A 22,144-nucleotide genomic window follows, 5' to 3' on the forward strand; every position below is an offset into this window, starting at 1 on the left:
TGCCCCTCAAAAGATAGTATCTTGATATACGCTTTGAATAATTACATTTATTAAAAGAGTTTTTATAGATACATTCAGTGGGACATTAAGACTATAGCATTTCACACAAGAAGATGTACACAAGGCCATCAAACAGGAAGAATTGCACATTTTTCAAAGAGACAAAATATAAATAAAAAATAAAAACATTCAAAGCGCCATTTGTATCATACTGTAAAAAAAGGAAATTCATATTATAAAGGTCTTCAGAATAACAGCCAGTCACAGTCTTCGCTTACTCCCAATATATAATGTAAAACAGCAGGACTGGGGAAAGAGGAAGTAAGCTGGAAAGCAACTAAACACATGACAGTATTTACAGAATAATATGTTACAGTGGGAATGAAATAAAGAATGAATAATGTCCACAACCATGCATTCTTTGGTTATTATGGTTTTAACAGCAAGACACTTGACTTAAAGCAACTGTTTGTTGTTTTGTGAATTTTTGCGACTTTAAAGCCCCCTACAGTTAATTTCAGGAAATCACTGTAGCTTTTACAGTGGATCGCTGTATACGTGCGTCCGTTGCTGCAGTAAAGCATTTCACTCCTTTGGAGGGATTTTGTACCCGCTCACCAAACTTACATACTCCCAGAACAGACATTTGCAGTGGACTACGGTAAAAAACCAAACGCCATTCGCCTTCTTATAAGTCTTGGATTTTGGAACTGATAGTTCAAGGTAAAAACTTTCATACGATTGCTTTAAAGAGCACATAAGGTCACAGTTACCTTTTTTTTCCACTGACAGAAGAACTGTGCTGATGCTGGAGCTGGTGGCTATAGAGTAACAGTTAGCCGAGTTATTAATCACAAGTGACTGAAAGCGGCGAGCTCGAAGAGAGGTTTGTAGAACCAAGCTCAGAGTCTAGCACAGACACCGGCACAGTTTTAGTAGAAAAAGAGGTACAGTATGTAGGTTCCCTCATCTGAATATTTGAAAAAAAAAAAACATCCTCTTTTCTGAAGATACAGCCAAATGAGCTAAGTGTGGTCAGGCTCACAGTGAAGTGCTGTGGTTACAGGCTGTGAGAACAGCACAGAGAGAGAGGACAGAGCAGGTCAGCGATGGTTGAGCTGAGCGAGCTGCAGAGATGGTTGCGGTTTGTACATTTGCCTGATCTCCTTCAGAGACTCAGCCAGGGAACTGAACGATGGACGCTGCCCAGGGCTGACATCCCAGCATTGCTCCATCAGTAAATAAACCTGTAAAGAGGATTCGTGGGTCGAACAAATAAATATGCAAGAATACTTTTGCTGTATTTTTTTGCATTTATGAATATTTGTGCTGCTTAGTTTCACGTTACCTCACGAGGGCAGTCTCGAGGGCAAGGCAGTCTCTCTTTTTTCTCCAGGAGGGTAATAAGTTTAACCACAGTCATCTGACCTTGGACCAATCCCATCATCTCAAAGAATTTCTATGCAAAACAAAGTCTTCCATCAATTTAAAAGATACTAGAACTAAAACCATTAAAAAAAAAATTACTTGAAAAAACAAACAAAATATTTACTGAAATAAAATATGTATAACCCCTGAAACGTATTGCATTTCAGCTAGTTTTCAAGGGAATCAGTTTCACTTAGTTTAACTTGATGCAAAAAAAATAAATAAACTAAAACTGAAATAAACAATTACAAAGCACAACTAAATGACTAAAACTTGAACTAAAAATATAAAAAAATGACTAAATATTAACTAAAATTACATTTCATCACACCAGAGCTTTTTGTCGACCATTTGTCATTTGTATTTCATATATTGTACATGTCAATAAAATGGAAATATTTGGTCATTTTATTGATTACTGCAGGTTTACAGAGACAGCAACACACTTGTTCGCTGTGAGCCATAAGTCCTTCTTGTATATTTAGCAAATGTGCCAATTATTTCTTTGTGTGTAAAGTTGGAACATTACAAAGTGTACTTTTTATATAAACATTAGAACAAAAATGTTAAATGTAAAGATGTAAAATGCAAAAATGTCATAAAGCGAGACATACCGAAGGGGGGCTTTGACGATGGTTGCAGTTGGTCAAAATCTCATAGAGGGTCACAGCAAAGGACCAAACATCAGAAGCAAAGGAAAACTTGCTCTCCTTCAGGCACTCTATGGCATACCTAAAAAAATAATAATAATAATAATTCAGAATAACTGCTGTTTGTGTAAATCCAGCGATGAATTTAATAATTAAAAAGATAAACAAGTGCAGAGATAAATGTAAGGTTGCCAAAGGTTTTTTCTTATTCAATTATTTTAGTTTCTGTGGAATTCAATAATTGTGTCGATCAATAACAAACATACTTATGCTTTCACTGAGTGGCAGCAAATTATGTGTAATGATGTCCATTAATCCATTAGAAGATCATGCTGTATTGACAAAAGCATTCTCCAGGATGTTATCAACATTAGAGATCATTACCCAAGTCCCCAAGGCTCCAGCTATTACAGCTTACCAGAACACAGGGCTGTCTCCGTCCTCACGAACCCGATAGTAGATCTCCCCTTCGGGAATGTACTTTGTCAAGCCAAAGTCACCGATCTTAACCACACCTTCATTCTCCACCAACACATTTCGTGCAGCCAAATCCCGGTGGATGTACCGCTTGGAGTGCAGATAGTCCATCCCCTGTGGGTGCGGAAGTACAGATTGGATAGCAGAGTAAGGACGATTAGTTTCTCTTTAGTAGCTTCAGAATGACTTTGAAGGGTATGACTTCCTCACCATACAGATCTGCTGCGCAAACAGGAGACTCTGTGCGATTCCCAACCGGTGTTTTGGGATGTACTCTCTGAGGCTTCCCAGTGGAAGATACTCCATGATTAACTGAACTACCTGTCCACCTAAAACAAAATACCACATATAGTACTCCTTGAGTGTGGCTGTCACAGTTTGCATGAGTAGATGAAATATTATATATATATAAATGCATTTTTAACAATTAAATTTGGTTCCATTTTCCTAGAATCTGAGACGTGTTATCTGTTACAATCTGTACACTTGAAAAGCTACTAAATAGGAATATGCCGGTATCAAATATTCCTGTTGCAATTGATTGCTCATGCTTTTATCACAGTATACGGTATTATCACGGTATTTGAATTTAGTTTAAAAAGGGGTCATAATACAGTATAACAGGTTAAATAACCATGTTGTAGTCCAAATCTAAATATTTAATTGCCTGGCTGTGATGAACCCTATTGCAAATCCACAAATTTGAATGGCTATTTAAATACGTTTTACATAAGTAGTGCAGCTGCTCATTTATGGGGTTTCCAGAGTAAAGGCTGCTATTTTTTTTCCAGTTTAGCGCCATCTGCTGTCAGAGAGTGAATTTGCTTTCATTTAGCACATCTCTCCTGTTCCCCCATGTTTCTCTTATGCATGCTTGTTTACATCAGAGCGCGTATGAGTTTTTCAAGCAGCATACAGCGATGTTGTGCATTTTGATCAGTTGATCGGAATAGTATTCTTAAAATGCATTCCAAATTTGTATTACATAATTATTCACGGTATTTAGAAGTGCCTACGATAAAAATATCGTGCATATTAATTACCGTGATTTACCGCATTACCGAATACCAGCACATGTCTACTACTAAACATGAAAAAAAGTGTCAAAACTTTATTTCAAGATGGGTTTAAGCTAGTGGCTTTGCTCACCCATTTCAGTACAGCACCCCTTGTATTTGACGATATTGCTGTGGTAAAGTGATTTTAGTATCTCGATCTCCTTCAGCCAGGAATCATGGAGGTTACTTCCACTCTCTTGTTTCAACGCCTTCACCGCCACATATTCTCCTGTTCCGTCATTGGCAGGGTCGTAGACGTACAGCATCACCTTTCCAAAATGTCCCTGAAAGCAAGTCACAGGGTATCATATGAAACTGAAATATGACTGTAAGACCTGAACAATGTATTGAGCAGAAACCGTACACAGACCTCTCCCAGATCCCTGATCTTCTTCAGGTAACGCTTGTAAAAGATGCTGGGGTCTCTGTCTGGGAGTGACTCGCATTCGGATGAAATGTCTGGATCTTATTGAAGAAGACAATAACATATACATTTCTGAAGTCACAAACAAAAGTGAAACGCAAAAGAAGCCATTATGAACAACATTAGGCCCCATTAACTTTCAATGGACAAAAAAATAAACACATCCAAAATATGTTCTTTTGTTTCATCTAACATCCGACACCATAATTGCACCACCAAAAAAACAACAGGAAAGCCAAGCATGTGCACGATTCCACTGCGTTCAAAACCTCACTTTTAATCTGAATCTCCGTTAGCTCTCTCAGAATGGTCCGGAAGGACGGCCGTGCAGCGGGGTCATATGTCAGACACATGCTGATGAAGCTCGCCAGCTCTTGAGAAGACGGCACCGCCAGACGACTCTGCGTCTCATAGAATCGCTCTTTCTGTAGACGGAGGAGAGTTTATAAGAAAGCGGTGCGAGTGTGTGCTGTCAGGTACACAGCTGGAGGAAGCCATACCTCGGGGAGTGTGCTGCCGCTGATTGGAAGATCTCCGTTGTTGCAGATTTCCAGCAGAGTCGCTCCAAAGCTCCACTGGTCCGCAGCGCTTCTTATGCGGGCCCCGTCGGCGATACACTCCGGAGCGATCCACGGGATGCGCTCCACACGCTCTTCATGTAAAACACACATGAAACAAAAGTAAATGGGTGTTCTGAGTGTTATTAGTGCATTGCTATGCATTTGCTTGGGGCTTCTATGTGGTTTCTGGACTTGGATTTTCACTTAAAAAGTAACAACACCTCTCCTAAAATAGCCACATGATTTGAGGCAACATTCAAGTCTGAAACACAAACAGCGTGCTGTTTAATAATTAGGGTTTCTGTCACTATACATTCTGGGCAGTTGCTTCAGTGCTGTAAATATGATCATCCTGACACTAGACTAAAGGAAGTGTGCATCACCATAAGGAAGTGGTTGGTTCGTAGCTTCCTGTTCTGTGAACCATGAGAGAATCTGATGAAGTAAACAGTAGTGACAAGCGGACTGATGTGACTAAAGAAATAACACAGATGGAGGGGTACAGGATGTACTCTTCTCTACAAGACGTGTGAATAACCACATAGCTCTCGGTTACCTGCACGAGACAGAGCCGACAGAGAGACGCCGGGGTCACTGAGCTTCACAAAAGGTGATGTCCCCTCCTCCAAACCCTTCCGGACCACCAGAATATTTTTGCCACAGACATTTCCATGGACCAGACGCTTTGTCTCCTGTGAAGAACAAGGTTATGGATGGTCAACCTTATAGTGCATTTGTGGAATTTCATGACATTTAATCTAAATGTCTAAATCTTTATTACTCATCTCATTACAGTAATACAGTATGAAAAGCATCATGTCCTTGAGCAAATTAAATTATTGCAATAATAATAATTACACGCTGTAGCATTACTTTTTTCACATAAAAGTAATAATAATCGGGCTTGACAATAATGTTACAATAATAATAAAATAAATGTTCCTAAATATAAAATTCAATTTCTTATAATAATTGGTCCTTTGATTTTCAGGTGAAATATCACAGAGATTTCTTAAATGGTTTTCTTTGCTAATGAACATTTTTTAATTCGATGATATCAAATATATTTGTCTAATTACAATGATGAGAACTGGATGTAAATATCAACCATGTTACACAATATTTAGATTTTGGGGTAAAGTTTGAAATTTGTATTTTTGTGTGATTCACTCAAAAAGAGACTAATAATAATATGGAAGGATCAGAGAGTTTTTTTTCACAATTATTGACGTAAGCTGTTCTATTTTTTTTTTTTTTTCAGAAATCCCATATAGTATTAATAACTCACAAGATAGCAGAGAGCGCTGGCAAGCTGTTTAGCCACAGTAAACTTCCACTGAGGAGTGACATGCGCCTTCTCTCGGTGCAGGAGCACATCTAATGGGCCGAACTCCACAAACTCCTCCACCATGATGTCTGTTCACATAACAACAGTAAAGTCAACAGATACATAATGTGTTCGGCGGATGTTAAAAAGAACAGATTGAGCTTTTAAAAAAAAAAAATGGCAAAAACAGCTTTGACGACACTTGCGGCCTTTAAAGAGGAAGTCTAAAAGGGCACAGCACTCACTCTCAGATCCTTTAACTGAAACTCCATGCACAAAGACCAGATGACAGTGAGACACTTGACTCATGAGACTAGCAGTCTCGAAGAATGCCTAGAAATAAACACAATCAGTGAGATCTCATCTGCACTTTCACTGTGGTTTACGATGCATTATCAGATGACTCTTACTAGTGCTATATCCTTGTGGCTCTGGTCCAGAATTTTAAGGACAACCCGGATGCCTTTCACATTGCGGTGATTGTTGTTAGACTCGTCGTCATCGTCTTCGAGTGAACTGTGAATCTTCAGCCAGCCCGCGTAAATGTTAGTCCTGGTGCCTCGTCCCAAGTGCTGCTCCTGCATCCAGCAAAGGTCAAAAAGTAGTTCTTTAGTTATGGTACTTCATGACCCCAGAGTTAACTTTATTCTCTTTGTCACGTTAACTTCACATTCTTCATGTTTTTAGATTTTTTATCATTTTATTATTTATGACTGTTCCATCATGAATTTCCATCAAAACAAAAAAATTGCCAGTAATAAAGTACTTGAAGACGTCAGTGAAGGGGAAAACATTTAAATAAAATGAAATTCTTTATAAATAAAAAGCTTTTGAAGTTATATGAAATTTGTGTTATTGTACAATATATGTTTTTGTGCTATTTCCAATCTAGCAAAAAATATGCAAATTAGTAATTAATAATTAATCACAAAATGTAATTACTGTATTTAGGAAAAAAATATAAGGTTTCATATAAAAAAAAAAAAACATGTTTAATGCAATGTTTTTCAGGTCAAAAGTACCAACACATTTGAAATATGAAAAACGACATCTTGTCTGCTTTCATTTTATCAGTTAAAACCTATCTGCCCATGTGGAATGCATAAAAAAGCCCTTTATCGACGCTTTGGTGCTGAACTCATGATGATAAGAAGGTGAATGATTGTGTACAATTACATACCTTTGTAATTTCTTTGTCCTTAATTTGATGAAAGCGCAGTTGGCTCAGGTTTAGGGTTTCAGAGACGGTTTTAATGCTGCTGTTGGCACCCTTTCTCATTACGAGAAGGTTTGATAGCTCTGCAAGAGAACCATAAAAACCCGTTAACAGGATGACTCACTAAATGATAAGAATCATGTACTTCTGTGGAATTGTTCCTAATCAGAGATGTACTCCAGGATGACTCAGAAAGTTTGACTGTGAGGTCTGCTAAGCAGAAAATACACGCTCACCTCCTGGTCTGGGCAGGCAGCACTTCTTCAAAGTGAAGCTGTCTTCTCCAGACTTCAGCACGAAGGTCTTTAAGCTATTGGTGAGCTCCTTTATGCTGGAGAATTCTTGATCCCATCCTTCCAGTCTGAACTTGGAGCCCTTCAGCGTAATTCTGAACTGTTTGTATGTTGGATTCTCTCCATCCTGTCAGAATCAAAAGTCAGACAGAAATGAGACGCATGTAGCGACAGATCTTTTCTTCTGTACTTTGACGCAAATCTGAGTGAAACAGACTTGGTAACAGTTCCTGGACTTGGTTCTATACATTGATTGTTGATTGGATTTTAAGATGAGGATGCTGCAAGCGAAGCAGGGCGAAGGCAGCTTGTAGTCGGATTGCAATAAAGGGGCGGAGTTCAAGCAGACTCAATGATTGGAGTAGTCTGGCCTACACCATCAGAGAGCAACCTGTCATTTTAACCAAAAGATCTATATTGTATATCTTATATATGTATATTATGGCTTCTATGGGATTTTTTTTCGCTTGTCTCCTCAACATGCCATGCAATTTCATATTGCTCATGCCTGTAGTGCAAAAGATGTGGGATGAGTCAAGCATTGGACACGATTCTCACAAACAAGCTTGACCCCGTCGTGTCTCTTCCACTGAAATCCATTAATTGTAAACTCACAGTTGTCACCTAGCTGTAAGTCAAGCCAAAGCATGTTCGCCTGTCTATCAAGTAAATCCCTTTTACATCCACAAGCTTAATTATTAAGCACTGTTAATAATACTTAACATATCACGCAATCATTTCACAATTCTTAAACTCAGCCAATCAAATCATCGTCAAGAGTTTACTCTGAAACCTCGAACTAGAATATTACCTTTGTTCGACTCAGAGATGCCAGGATTATGCGATCGTAATCCAAAATACTCCAACGCACAATGAACGATCCCTCCTCTGCTTCTTTCTTTAGTTTTTGGAGCACAAACTCATCCCTAAGACAAAGAAAAAGAGTGAACACATTAGTAAAAATGGCGGAAGACCACATGGCTGCATGTGGAGATGCGACCGACGTACAGTATGGGACCGTGCAGGTCATTGGTCCCACTGAGAACCACTCTGGGTGGAGCCACTTCGTGACAAAGATAATGATGCGCGTCCGTTGTAAGGCGGAAATATCCATCCAGCAGTGAAACCAGAGAGCGAGCCTGAAGACTGCAGCCCAAACGCATGTCCTGGAACACAAATATATGAAGGTGGGGCATGTGTCACAATAAAAACACATGGGATAAAAACCAAATACAGACTGCTTACCATTGACATGTTGTCTTGGCGACTGATGCAGACGTTTATGCCCTGAATGGCAATATGAGAGATCTCAGGGAAGTCGCAGAAGGTGTTCCAGTTGTCCATTTCCTGTTCATCAGGCGACTGTGCTTCTCTGTTCTGATTATAAATATAGTCATTCCCCTGGAAAGCGGGAAGAATTTAAGAGTAGAGTTCTACTAGCGAAGAAGAAGGCTGAATAACTTGCTGCATCAACTTACCCATTGTGCTGACGCCTTCCTCCAACATATACCAGTTGATCCAGACACTCTGATCTCATGTGTAGGTTCACCGTTCACGGTTTCCTCAGAGGGCGTTTGTGTTCGGGAGGCAATGAGGTACGACCCACTGCCATCTTCATCAGATCTCAGGTCAAGACTGAACACAGGAAAGGTCTCGGTGCCAAATTTTGGTGCCAGACGCTCCAGCGTGGATATATACTTGTACATAACTTCTTGTGACCCAAACTGTCCCTTGCCCACCGTGTGCTGCTGGAAACTGGTTACAAAGTTTGCGAACACGCGCCGAATACGGAACCTCGTCAGGACGTTGTTCTGGGCAATGTGTCGGGAAAAGGATTGAGGGATACAATGGAGAAAGCTGAAAGATGGAGCACAAACATGTCAATACGGTTGAAGGAACTCTGTTCTATACTGCAATGGCAACAACAGGTTTACACCATAAAAAAATAATTTTCCCTTTCAATATAAAAGAGCTTAATGTACTCTGAAAGCGTATTTTAACTTCCTCCTTAGAAAAAAAGACTACTTCTTGACTACACTGGAAAAATGTCTCATTCTGTAATATGGAAACTTGCTAACATCTTGTGAATTATTTTTGGACACATGACCGTCCACATTTATACATTTAATGTGAAATGTCATTTAATGTTCAGAAACTAAGCCTGTCGGTATGTGTAGCATCTAGGGCTCTGCATTTTATTTTAAAGTAAACAAAGACTTATTTTTAACAAAGTTCCAGATCATTTTAGTATGAGCTTCATAGTTTATAGCAGATTTAAATGATGGGGCAGCTAAATTTTTTCACAGCAAACTTCCAGCTTGTGAATGACTGCAGGAAAGCACTCTATTTCAATGCATAAACAGAAAAATGAAGGCATTCCCTTATAAATTTGCTTATAATTCAACAAGGCACTGTAGCAAATGAGAAAGGGTGGGAGAAGTCACAAACTAATTTTTTTCAGAAGAAAAAAAAACAAACAAACTAGAATGATGTTAATAATTTTGAAAAATAGGACCTCTTCAAATACAACCCACCTGCTGTTTTATAAATTAGAATATTCTTTAATAACATATCTTTAAATTAATATGCTCTTTAAATAGCTTTGTTTCAAATCTTTCTCAGAACAATAAAGAAAGCTGAAGTCCTCACCTGGTCTGCTTGGCCACATCCTGTAGAGAAGAGTCGCTCTGCAGTGCTGTGTAAGAGAGGTGAAGCACAGCCATACCTAGACATTCATTCTTAAAGCGACTGATCTCTTCCTCTCCCCTCACTGCATCCAAACAGGTCAAGTCATTCACAAAATCATATTTCGCCTGGTAAGAAAATCAACAAAAACACCTTAATCAACTTAAAACTCTTGGACAATAAAAAAAATGTTTGGACAATAGTAAGGAGATTAAAAAAGAAAAATATTAATATATATATATATATATATATATATATATATATATATATATATTTTTTTTTCAAAACTTCATGTTGACCATGTATTGAACATGAAGCGCTGCTATTATACTTCCTCAACCTACATGCATGCTCAGTCAAATGGTACTGCAACAGTTTTTCCCCATTTTAATTGTCATTTTCCTCTTTTTTTTCAGGCTATTTATCTATTTTTACAAGCAACCAATTTTGATTCACTAGCTAGAAAACGTACTGAATTTGAAGCAATGTCAAAAACAGTTGGATCTGCACCAACTTATATATGCAAATAATTATTAGGTGCATTAATTCAAGAAAGCAGTATAATTAAAAAAAAAAGTTATACATTATATTCAATAAAAACCAAGAGATACAGATTAAATAACCAATCTCAAAAGTTTAACTGTCAAACTTACAAGGTGGCACACATAAATGTGCATAAAAAACAGAAGCAAAGGTTTCAGACTATTTTCAGTGCTTATTGTCCAGTTACATTTAAGAAAGGTAGACACTATTATTCCTTAACATCAGAATATCTAAAGATAAAAGTAAAAACAGAGTAAGTCTATCAAACATTGTGCATATCTTTTCGATGCCAATGTCGAAAAGCTCAGATTTATTGCTAAGGTTGCAATGAAATGGAAGTTATGAAATGTAACATCTGAATGTAATGGATTACTAAAAAAAAAGTATATATACACAGGGCGGGGACTTGGTTCATAAGTTGCTGGTAGGAATTCTATCATTTTTACAGAAAGGTCCACTTCTGATATTTTGATTAAACATAATTTTTTTCCAAAAATGTTCATGACAAACATCTTGGATTACGCATGTAACTATGATTCCCGAAGAGGGACCAAGACACTGTGTCCTCTAGTGGACACTATGGGGAATGTCATCAGATTGACCAGTGTCTGCAGCCCACGTGAAAACACTCCAAATCCAATGGACCATACAGCCTATGACGTCATTAGCCCTGACTCCAATGACGCTTGTACAGCTAAAATAACTTGAGAGAGAAGGGGAACCCAACCAACATTTTTTTATATATATTTAAGGAAGGACAACCCATTCAGCCAAGCTGGGAACAAAACTGTTCTCAAACAGATATGTTCCTAGAAGCAATGGGCCATATACTTGAAAACCTAACACAGGGGAGACAGCCCAAAGCATGCGGGATTCCAGGGGACTGCCTGCTTGAAAATACCCTGAAATTAGGGGAGGCAGACTAACATATAAAAAAGGAGCCTCAGGGGGGCCACCTACGTAAAGCCCTAGAAATCACCGGGGAGGCAGCCCAAACCTGCTAGATGAAATACTATGTAGTGAAAGAGCTCTAAACTCAGGGGGGAGACCTTGTGAAAGGAAGCCAGGCTCAACTAGTACAACTTTGACAAAACAACTTCCTGAATAGGGAACCTGAAAAGAGACTTGACCTATAGCCCTTTTGAAAGGAAAGAGGCAACAAGAGGAGCATGAACAGAAACTTACATTTTCCCTGTGCCCCACCTACAAACCCTGTGTTCCTTCCCGCCTCACCACAATGGTGGCCGCAGGAACCAAACTATGGAGTGAGTTAAGAGAGAGTCAAGCCTGGGTGGAACCATCTTTGTGAAACAACCAAAAACAATCATGGAATGTTTGGCTACGAGAGCTTTCAAATCCTTCGAGAGCCGAATACATTCATGCAAACAATCTGGCTCCTTACCGGTCGTTTCTCTTTCAGTAGTCTTGCAAATGCATCATACCAGGCACGTTCACTCTCTCTTATGGCACTTTTTCACTGCATGCTATCGAATGGTACGGTTCACTTTGGAGGGGCCAGAGATATTACGGCGGCAGTGGCTCAGTGGTTCATGTAGGTTGTCTACAAACCGGAAGGTTGGTGGTTCAATCGAATGAATGGGTGAATGTGAGGCAAATTGTAAAGCGCTTTGGATGGCCATGTGGTCTGTTGAAAGCGCTATATAAATGCAGTCCATTTACCATTTACCATATTACGAAGCGCTTGTTGCAGAGTTTCTGGGTACTATTTTCAGGCACTGTGTAATATCACTGCGCCTGCTGCACCCATGGTACGGCTGCAAAGTACCTTGATTAATACGCCGGAATGAGAGTATAGTCCCTAGACATATCGGCCTAGAAAATTCCTACTCTTTCATTTTCTGTCGGTCTTGGTACACAATGTAACTACATAAGAGTCAAGTTTTAAATAGGAAAAATATTGAAACTCTTTGGTAATTTTTGAAGCGAGATGCTTACAGTCTAATCAGATTTAATGATCTGTGCTTAGCTATGCTAAAAGTGCTACCACCATACACAGAGATTGGGTGAATGGATTCAAAACAGTAACTCAACTGTTAACTCTAGGGGAGTTCTAAATGGGCCTATTTTCAAAAACAGTGGAGTGTTCCTGTTGTCTGTTGAGGAAATACAGACATTCCTCTCGTTGATAGCAGAGGAGTGGAGAGCGAGAGCTTGATGGGGCGACACAGAATGAACAATTTTTTCAGGAGTCGTGGCAATAGAGGCGGTGCATCTATAATGACATGTGAATTATTCCGCCCACTCTAAAGCAGTACTGATCTGCAGTGGAAACACAGACCGAGCCGTGCTGTACCATACTGAGTAGTACCACGCAGTGGAAAAGCAATTTGAAGATGTTCCAACCAAGGGTGCGCACATCCCACACCCGATTACAACAGGGACAGAGCAAACCGTCCCACAATAAGTGCATTCAGTTTCCTCAAAAACTGAATGCACACACTCTTCACTCAAAAAGCATCAATCATGAATGTCCTCAGGTCTGCATCTGGACCCGAGATGCGAGAGGCAGAAACCTGTCCCACAACCCTTGAGAATAGGGCCAAATATGAGTGGAGACATCTCTTTGGAACTTGCAATAATGACCTCATTCGGCACTGCTCAAGCAGTAAAAGCATGTGCTGCTCGCCGAGACACATAATGCAAAGGTCATGTGTATCAGATAGGGCTGCACGATATTGGGAAAAAAATGACATTGCGATATTTTATTTTTCTGCTATATATATTGAGATATGAAATCTAATCTAATTTTTTCTTACAAACAAAAATGGGGTGAGCACACTTACATTCTCATTTTAAATGAATTAAACATCAGAGTATTATTTAAATTATTATTTATTATTATTAAGTAAATTATTTGTTTGTAACTTTAGGATATGGTTTGAATTGTTATTATGTTAACTAACATGATCTTACCACGAGCAATACTTTTGTTACTATATTTATAAATCTTTGTTTATCTTAGTTTATAAAATCACAGCTTTGTTTCATTGTTTGGTTACTTCACAGTGCATTAACTATGTTAACAAATACTGTACAACTTTTGATTTCAACAATGAAGGCTATAGCCTAAATGTTGAAATTAACAATGTTGTAGAAGTGCAGTTTAGTAATAGTAATTGTTAAATAATGTAGTTAAATAGTTTAATAAATAGAACATTATTGTAGAGTTACAGATTTTTTTAAATACACCAATTCATACGTCTCGTGAGTTCAGTGTTGGAGAGGTCAGTTGGTTTAAACCATTCATTAAATTGAATCGGTTCAAAGGAATCATTAGTTCGCGAATCAAACGTGTTATTATCTCTGCAGTTTAGGATAATGCTCAAGATTTGACAACACAGAAAACATTTCATCACTGGTTTTTTTTTTTGTTTTTGTTTTTTTGACACCATCGTGTCAATTGATTTTGATTAATATGCGCGAGGGAGAGAGAGCAAGACAGCGCTCGTGTTGTTTGAAGACGGTGAAGGAGAGCGTGCGCGCGCAGCCGAGGCTCTCTCGCGCTCTCTCTCTCTCTGCTCGTTCTTATATGTGCCCTGTTAAACTGACAGGACTTAAAAACACATGCAAATTATAAACTTTGACTGTATGATGGTTGAGCTGTGCAATTAATCCGCGAATCACATTCGTCAAGGGCCGGGGAGCAGCTGGCCCATACGGTTAGTGAATAATGGATCAACTACGACAGCCTACATCGCATATCCTGCGATGTGAGTATCGTGGATTCGTACATCGCGATATCGATGCATTAACGACACAGCCCTAGTGTCAGACATATGGGACACTGAGGCACACCGTTCCTAAAGTGTTCACTTTACTTTTTCTGCATGTGCTTTCACACGCGCAGAACAAACCGGACAGTTGATGACAATGCATAACAGACACCCTCTTATCCTTCTGGACGTCAAAGGTTGCGCGGTCCAATGGTTTTTGTAGTGTTTATCACATATGATTCAGACACTGGTCATGCTGATGCCACTGCCAATAGTGTCCACTAGAGCAGTGGTTTCCAACCCTGGTGCTGAAGGCACCTAAACACTGCACATTTTGTCTCCTTTCTCTGACACACCAATTTCAGGTCTTGGGAGTCTCTACTTATGAGCTGATGGCCTGAATCAGGATTAAGGAGACATCCAAAAAGTGCTGTGTTGGGGTGCCTGTGGGACCAGGGTTGGGAACCACTGCACTAGAGGATGCAGTGCGAGTTCTCTTAAAGGGGAATTAAATTCTAAATGATCTTGGGTGCCAACAATTTACAAGTCTATATTAGGAGAAACTTTACCTTAAGACCCTTAAAAGGACAGATTATTTAGTTTAAGTAATGCAGGTGTTTCATGATCACATCTGCTCAGTCTAGAAATAAATATCTCAAAAACAGTGAAGCTACTGCATTTCAGTATTATTTTTCTCAATTATTTTTAGAGATTTTAAAATCACCTGAGCAAAGAGGTATTCCAGGGAGGTCAGCTCCAGCAAAGGAGACGTAACTGGCTCTGCCCCTGTTGCAGTCCGTAATGCATGGCGTGTCACTAGCGGTTCCTTTTCACCTAACCCGTGCCAGTTACGGAAGTAAAATCTATAAAAAAATAAAGATTATTCATGATTAACACCATACAGGCACAATGCAGATCTGTATGCATATTGAATAGATCTCTACACATGCACACAATTTCATATTTACCTCATACGGAAATGCAGCAAAAGGGAAGATTGGTCTTCCACTTTAAATTTGTGATTTGGACTGTACCAACATGAAGATGCAGGGTCATAAAGAGCAAACAAGGCATGACAGACTGGAGTGATTCCTGAGGAAGACAGAAAACCTTTTAGATGGCTGAAAGCAAAAAAAAAAAAAAATCTCAAGCTCTTACTGGCACCCACACCCAAACCTACCCACAGCCTTTGCTGCGCTGATGGTGAGATCTTCAGCAGTCACCTCACCCTCATTGTAGGACAGCCAGCGCTCTCCCTCTTTGGTCCAGAGCAGAAACACATGGAGCCCAGGACCCTCACACTGTCCTGAGAATGTGTGAGCTTTGGATTTTTTTGAACGTCCTCGTCTAGACATTATACATTGAGTCCAGCACCTGGGTCAACAACATATGGACGAACGTTCAGCATTTAAAACAATGAAGAAAGTCTGGTTTAAATACTCGTGTCAATATCTTAGAAATATAATCTTTGCATTGGTTTCAAAACATTTGTACCAAGTTAAAATTTAATGACTCTAATATGTTGTATCAAATCCAAAAAGAAAATAGTGTCTGAGCTATCAGAGTGTGAAAAATTCTCTAGTCCTGAACCACAATTGCACCAACGATGAAACAACAGGCATTACGAGACCATCGTGACACTTTTACATTAAGAGAACGGGGGTAGCAGGTTAAGCAACTTGGATAAGCATAAGCGACCCAGGTAGGCGTAAACAGATAATCTCAATTTTTGATTGCAACATAATAAGATATTTTTCAGGGTATGTAAGTAGTCACAGAAACTTATTCTCTAAATGTGACTTGCCCCAGAGGTATTCCGCACATGCATGCCATTATGATGAGGTTCCATTGGGTGTGACAGCTTACAACATGCACATATTTTTAATTACAAAGCAGTTTTAATAACACGAAGGAATATTTATTTCATCTTAAATCTTAAAATATTTTCAGATCTCAGCCATTGTGGATTTGCATTCAAACATTTATTATATATATCGATATCAATCTACCTATCTATCTATCTTGCAATCACAGACTATTTAAAATGCAATCAATCCAATTTATATTTATTTATCACCAAACAAACAATATAACTTTTGTTCACAGTTGTGTTGTAGTCAAGACCAGCTAAACAGAGTCCAAGTCAAGACCAAATCAGCACTCTTCAAATTCTTCTAAAAGATCCATATTTGCTGCCAGAGAAATGTTATGAAAAGTCATTGCATAAGAAGTACTTTTTCCTTTTGGTTTCTATGAGGAAACAACATATAAACACCAAGGATCTGAAATTAACTTACTTATTTATTCAACAAAATAACATAAAAAAAGTGAAATCTAACAGAAAAATAAAATGCTACTTCAAATATGAACTTAAACCACCAGTAAATGGCAACAAATTAATTATTGAGTGAGTCACAAAATCATATATTCATTCCATTGATCAGTTCAATGCAGCAGATTCATTTAGTAGTGAGCCACAGGTGTGTGTTACTACGCACAACAATTCAAATATGGATTTGTTTGGAAGTCAGCATGAGCCAAACATTGTAATCATCTTTTTTCTTCCCTATTGTGGTGTAATTGAATGGAATGTAGGGTGGGGCTTCATTTTGTCAGGAATCGATTGGCTTGTTGGATAATTGTTTAGCAGTCATCCCATGTGATGACAGGTTGTTTATAGGCAAGGGATTATAAAGAAGAAATGTTGTTTTGTTTTGACGTCATTGAATATCTGAGTTGTGCAACAGCCAATCATTTTTTACGGATACCATGGAAACGAATAAGAAGTGCAGTAAACTGAATTCTATCTGTCACAAAATTGTCAAACACAAACTTCTCCAAAAAAAAAATCTCAGTATAAATAGATCAATCAAAAAGAATATTACCGTATTTTCCGGACTATAAGTCGCACTTTTTTTCATAGTTTTGGCTGGTCCTGCGACTTATAGTCAGGTGCGACTTTTTTATCAAAATTAACTTGACATGAACCAAGAGAAATGAACTAAGAGTCATGAACCAAGATTAAACATTATCGTCTACAGCCGCGAGAGGGCGCTCTATACTGCTCAGTGCTCCTGTAGTCTACACTGAAGACATAGAGCGCCCTCTCGTGGCTGCAGACGGTAATGTTTACTCTTGGTGCTTGGGTCTAAATAAATGCGACTTATAGTCCAGTGCGACTTATATATGTTTTTTTCCTCGTCATGACGTATTTTTGGACTGATGCGACTTATACTCAGGTGCGACTTATAGTCCGAAAAATACGGTAATTGGCAAATTGTTGAAGTTTAACCAACAGGCTGCAATTAATTAATAAGACACTTTCCACAAAAGTACTTTACTCCATTGACATGTCACGATATACCGGTATTGACGTGATATTCAAAGCAACAATTATCGATATTGTGTTAAGCGTGTTTATATATGCTTCTGAATTTAGTTTGTCTCAGTTTCATCTGTTTCTTCATGTAATCACAGACAGATTTGATGATGGTGAGATCAGATCTCCATGTGGAGCACTATAAAGTAAGTATAATTAAATTAAGTATATTTAAATAAGTATAATTAAAGTATGCGTTCATATGTGTTAAGGGCTAGATTTTCACTGGAGGATGAGTGTGATTTGCAGTTGAAAAGCTACATGATTTTTCTCAACATAGAGCTGTTCTTGAAGCAGTTCAGCTTACAGTTTAATTATTAGTAGACAATGCTGCCCGACAATGTTGGGAGTCGAACAGCAGGGCTCCAAACTGAGACTAAAACAGTTGCGTTTGCAAAAAATAATATTAAAGTTTTTGCTGAGGTCACCACTGGCGACTGGGCATATGTATTTATATGTAATAACTTAAAATTGGCATGTAATACCTTTTTTCCTGATTGTTTTGCGGTCGCATCATTTGCTATGTGTTTGTGTATTAAACAGAGACGATACACATCCAATTTTTCTTCTTAACAAGACCTTAGTCTACACTGTGTTCTGTTAATGCATAGACTTCATTTTTTTTTTACTGCACTTGCTGTCCAGTTACCTCACAATCGCTTTAGCATCTGACGGAAGCCTAACCTCGTGGTTCCCAATTCCAGTCCTCGTGACCCCCTGCTCTACACAATTTGTATGTCTCTCTGTTAACACACCTGGTTCAGATAATCAGCACATTAGAAGTGATCTCAGAGCATGAACTGTGTTAATGGATTGTCCACACTTATACATTTTAGTTTGCATTATCTTTATTATCATTATTATAATAATAATAAATTAAATAAAACACGTTTATTCTGTGGCACCTAAAAAAATAATTTGGCGCCTAAATTTTTCCTGTTTTTGGGTGGTAATAGTATATATTAATAGGGAAGTGGGCCCATATATTTATTTTGCTTATGTCACAATAAGCTGTCCGCCCCTGACATACACGCACACTTGTTCTCTTTACAAACACAAATACACAAACATGTTTTTTTTTTGCGGGTACCTTGCCAGGTTTAAGGCCTGTCCAACTCCTTTTAGATTTAAATATTCAATATATTCTATGCGCCAGTTAACAGAAATTAACCTTTCCTATTTAATGATGTTTACAAAAAATCTGTTAAGAAAATGTAACACTGAAATATGAAATTTAAAACAAACAAAACCGCTAATAGGCCTTAATGAGGGAATCATTCAACCAAAAGATTTTTTCAAGCGGCTGATTCATTCTGAACGAAGCAAGTGACCGTCTTCATGAATGTGTCGTTGAATCACTGACTCGCCTAATTTATTCCAAAACACAGATTTATTCAGTAACGAAACACAGTTGCATGTTGTTGTGCAACAGTTCTGTTGTGGCTTAGTTGGAACTATTTTTGTTTGTGAGAAAGAGAAAAAACATACAACATTGCGTCTAAAATGTAACTCGTGTTTTTGTGGAGTGATTGACACTATTTTTAAATGGGAAACAGTTTTGCATTGCTCTTGAATTACGTTATGTAAACTGCATTCATATCAAAGAACTGCACAGGTGGAGATGTCACGACAGTCTCTTAATAAATGCACACATCTTGTCTTCTGTTTCTGTGCAGTTGGCACTGCTGATTGAAGAACGCATTGAATAACAAAGCGTCAGCTGGGAAAGGTGTTGAAATGAAATCTGAAAAAAATGCTGTGGTTTTCACAACATGAGTTTTAAAGGGGCTGAAGCAAGTTATTCACAAGTATTTAGGAGGGCTGGGTAGAAATTTAGGAGGGCTGGGCCTAGTAACACCTCTGATCAATCAAGCGTTCAGGGTTTATGTGACGGTACATTAACACTTCTTTTTGGAAAACAATCCCCATACATGACTCTCTTGAACAACAGACTATGACAACACACAACTCCCGGTGACAAGGAATGCTATGAGACCTGTGTAAAATCGGTTATATTTATATTATATAAATGTATATATTTTTATTTTTATTATATCTAATATTAAAAGCTTTTAGAGCTCAAATACAATCAATATTACTATTAGGTCTTAAGACATACTTAAAACGTAACTGGAGTAAATACTTTGCACGTAACATTTTAATAATTTGTTTTGGTTCTAGTGCTGTGACAATAAAAGAGCAAATTATTTAATGCTGCAAACAAGCAGCTGTATTTGTAATAGCCTAGTTATAATAGTTTTTTCAGTATAATAATATTTTGTATCTTAATTCTACTTTATACATTAAACACGTCAGTGTTTATATATTTTAGAAAGGAGACCCTTGCAAGAAGATAACCGTATTTGGAGGTCCATAAAAAGTCTGAATCCTCTAATATAACACAGAGTTTCATTGCTATAAATATACCATGATGATATAACTGTTGTAATGGCCGTGGTTGGCAAGTTTCAAAAGATTTTTGGTCTTAGATTTCCAAAATCAGATAGGTAATGTTGGCAAAGGCCATCCATTGCTTACTAAACTCAAAAACGTGTTTACGATCATTGTTTGCAATGTTAGACGCATAATACAGACAAATAACCTTCCTTAAAGAAAATAACTTATGAGCTAACGTTACTTCCTGTTTCATATACAGCCCCGCCGAGCAACTACCTGATCTCATGTAAATATGAATAAATAATTGGTAAAAAGTATTGAAAACGAATCGTGAGTTAGTATTTACCTACAGGCAGATGAACGACGGTGTTTATCTGACAGAGAGTAGAGTTGTCCTCCTGTTATAGCAGTCACTGACGCGCACAGCAGACATTGCGTATTTTCGCTCCGCGAACTGTTCCAAGTGTGAGGACAAGAAGACGCGTCATTGCACAGAGACTGCGTGTCAAAGCCCAGTGAGCTGCCTACTTAGACATGATGGCGAAACGACAGGGGCGTGGTCTAAATGCTGTCTGCATAGTCAGCTCGAACGGTATTGAGACGCCTCCAGTAAGTGATGTCGTCAACGAGCTCTTCAAATTAAGAGTTCTTAAATGCCAAATATTTAACCCTAAACACACACATGGAATAAGGTTTAGGTAAAATTTAAGCATATTTTGGGTATTTATAATTCACTTTTAATTTTATAGACCTACTACCATACAGCTAATTTATTGTAATGAAAATCAATAAATCAATCAGTCTTTATTTCGAATTATATAGTCTGAACTAGGGCTGGGCGAATATTACCGATAATATTGGAAAAATTTTGACGACAATGTAAAATTTGAAAATATCGGGAATATCGAATATTTCAAATTCAAACATACTTTCCCAAAAGAACGCGCCGAACGTTCCAAAAAAAAAGGAACATGTAACTGCGGACTGCTCTACAAGGCTCGAGAGCTTTAAAATAAGAGCGGATGCCAGATTACAAGAGTTTAAATCCCCGAATCAGAGCTTCGCTGTTACAAGGATACATTTTCTGGCCTGTGTTTGCTTATTTTAAGCAAACTGGCAACCTGGTCAATGCGGAAGCGCCACCGACGATTATCGGAAAACACTTTATGGAAAACACTAGCAAGCTGGAGTTTGGCGGTTTAATGAATGCGTCGTTTAGCTGTCTGTGTTCTGTCATTAGATCTCGTCTGTATTGTTTGCGACTGTGATCGCTGAATAAATAAACTTACTCGACCGCTGATGTTTGAATAGAGAAACATAGACAATGCCATTTGGAATCACTATTAGGGAATATGTTATATGTACCAGTTTTCATTATATATATATATATATATATATATATATATATATATATATATATATATATATATATATAAAAGAAATAGCTATGTGCTTCAGCAACTAGCTCCCAATCTAATTTTTAGTGTCAGTGGGAAGAACATAGTTTCATGCCACAGAGCTTCTCTTAAAACCGCCAACAGTGAAAGACTTGTGTTCTTAGCTAAAAAAACTTATAATATTTTTTTATTTTGTATAAATAAATACAAAAAATACGTATCCCAGTTTCATAGTTTAAATTGTAAATTGCATGCATTAAAAAGTTGATAGAATGCACTTTCTGCACTTGTTCTCACTGCTTCAGTTACATATAGGCCTCCATGTGTTCATTTAAATAAGAAGTAAGTGATCACTACTTAAATTAGCTGTTTTTTTTTCTTTTCCAAAAATCATATTTTTTTATTATTTAAATGCAAACGCAAACATATCGAGATATAATTTTTTTAAATATATATGGCCCAGCACTAGTTTGAACTATATATTCTGAAATATAATTTTACAGAATGTTAGATTTATAAATAAATTCAACAAAAACTCTACACAGTCAATGCAGTTAAAGGAGGAAGATAAAAAAA

General features: G+C 37.9%; 1 protein-coding gene across 3 annotated transcripts; it reads right to left on the bottom strand.

The window, feature by feature from the left end:
* Positions 1-19: 19 nt before the first annotated feature.
* Positions 20-20,674, bottom strand: LOC113049642 (non-receptor tyrosine-protein kinase TYK2-like). 3 transcript variants are annotated; one of them, XM_026212160.1, is made up of 24 exons: positions 20,522-20,674; positions 15,576-15,769; positions 15,364-15,487; positions 15,120-15,258; positions 10,083-10,246; positions 8,912-9,290; positions 8,679-8,834; positions 8,442-8,599; positions 8,245-8,359; positions 7,377-7,560; positions 7,105-7,223; positions 6,335-6,502; positions 6,170-6,257; positions 5,886-6,013; positions 5,154-5,289; positions 4,538-4,689; positions 4,312-4,462; positions 3,984-4,078; positions 3,705-3,897; positions 2,766-2,884; positions 2,497-2,669; positions 2,043-2,160; positions 1,349-1,459; positions 20-1,247 (listed from the first exon to the last, which is right to left on the bottom strand). In XM_026212160.1, exons 2-24 carry the CDS (start codon positions 15,748-15,750, stop codon positions 1,104-1,106), a joined length of 3,489 nt encoding a protein of 1,162 aa, XP_026067945.1. In that variant the 5' UTR covers positions 15,751-15,769; positions 20,522-20,674; the 3' UTR covers positions 20-1,103. The 3 variants fall into 3 exon arrangements, with proteins under 3 accessions (XP_026067945.1, XP_026067963.1, XP_026067954.1); XM_026212178.1 differs by having other exon boundaries at positions 20,518-20,673; XM_026212169.1 differs by having other exon boundaries at positions 8,679-8,810; positions 20,518-20,672.
* Between the last annotated feature and the right edge of the window lie 1,470 nt (positions 20,675-22,144).

The sequence above is a fragment of the Carassius auratus genome, chromosome 3 (assembly GCF_003368295.1).
Source record: "Carassius auratus strain Wakin chromosome 3, ASM336829v1, whole genome shotgun sequence".
Lineage (NCBI taxonomy): Eukaryota > Metazoa > Chordata > Actinopteri > Cypriniformes > Cyprinidae > Carassius > Carassius auratus.

What these genes read in the sequence shown, in the direction of transcription:
- LOC113049642 (XM_026212160.1), bottom strand. Translation starts at nt 15,750, where the DNA reads ATGTCTAGACGAGGACGTTCAAAAAAATCCAAAGCTCACACATTCTCA. An exon ending in AGGACAAAGAAATTACAAAG is followed by an intron (nt 6,503 to 7,104) that starts GTATGTAATTGT and finishes TGCTGGATGCAG; the next exon opens with GAGCAGCACTTGGGACGAGG. An exon ending in ATCGTCAAAGCCCCCCTTCG is followed by an intron (nt 1,460 to 2,042) that starts GTATGTCTCGCT and finishes TGTTTTGCATAG; the next exon opens with AAATTCTTTGAGATGATGGG.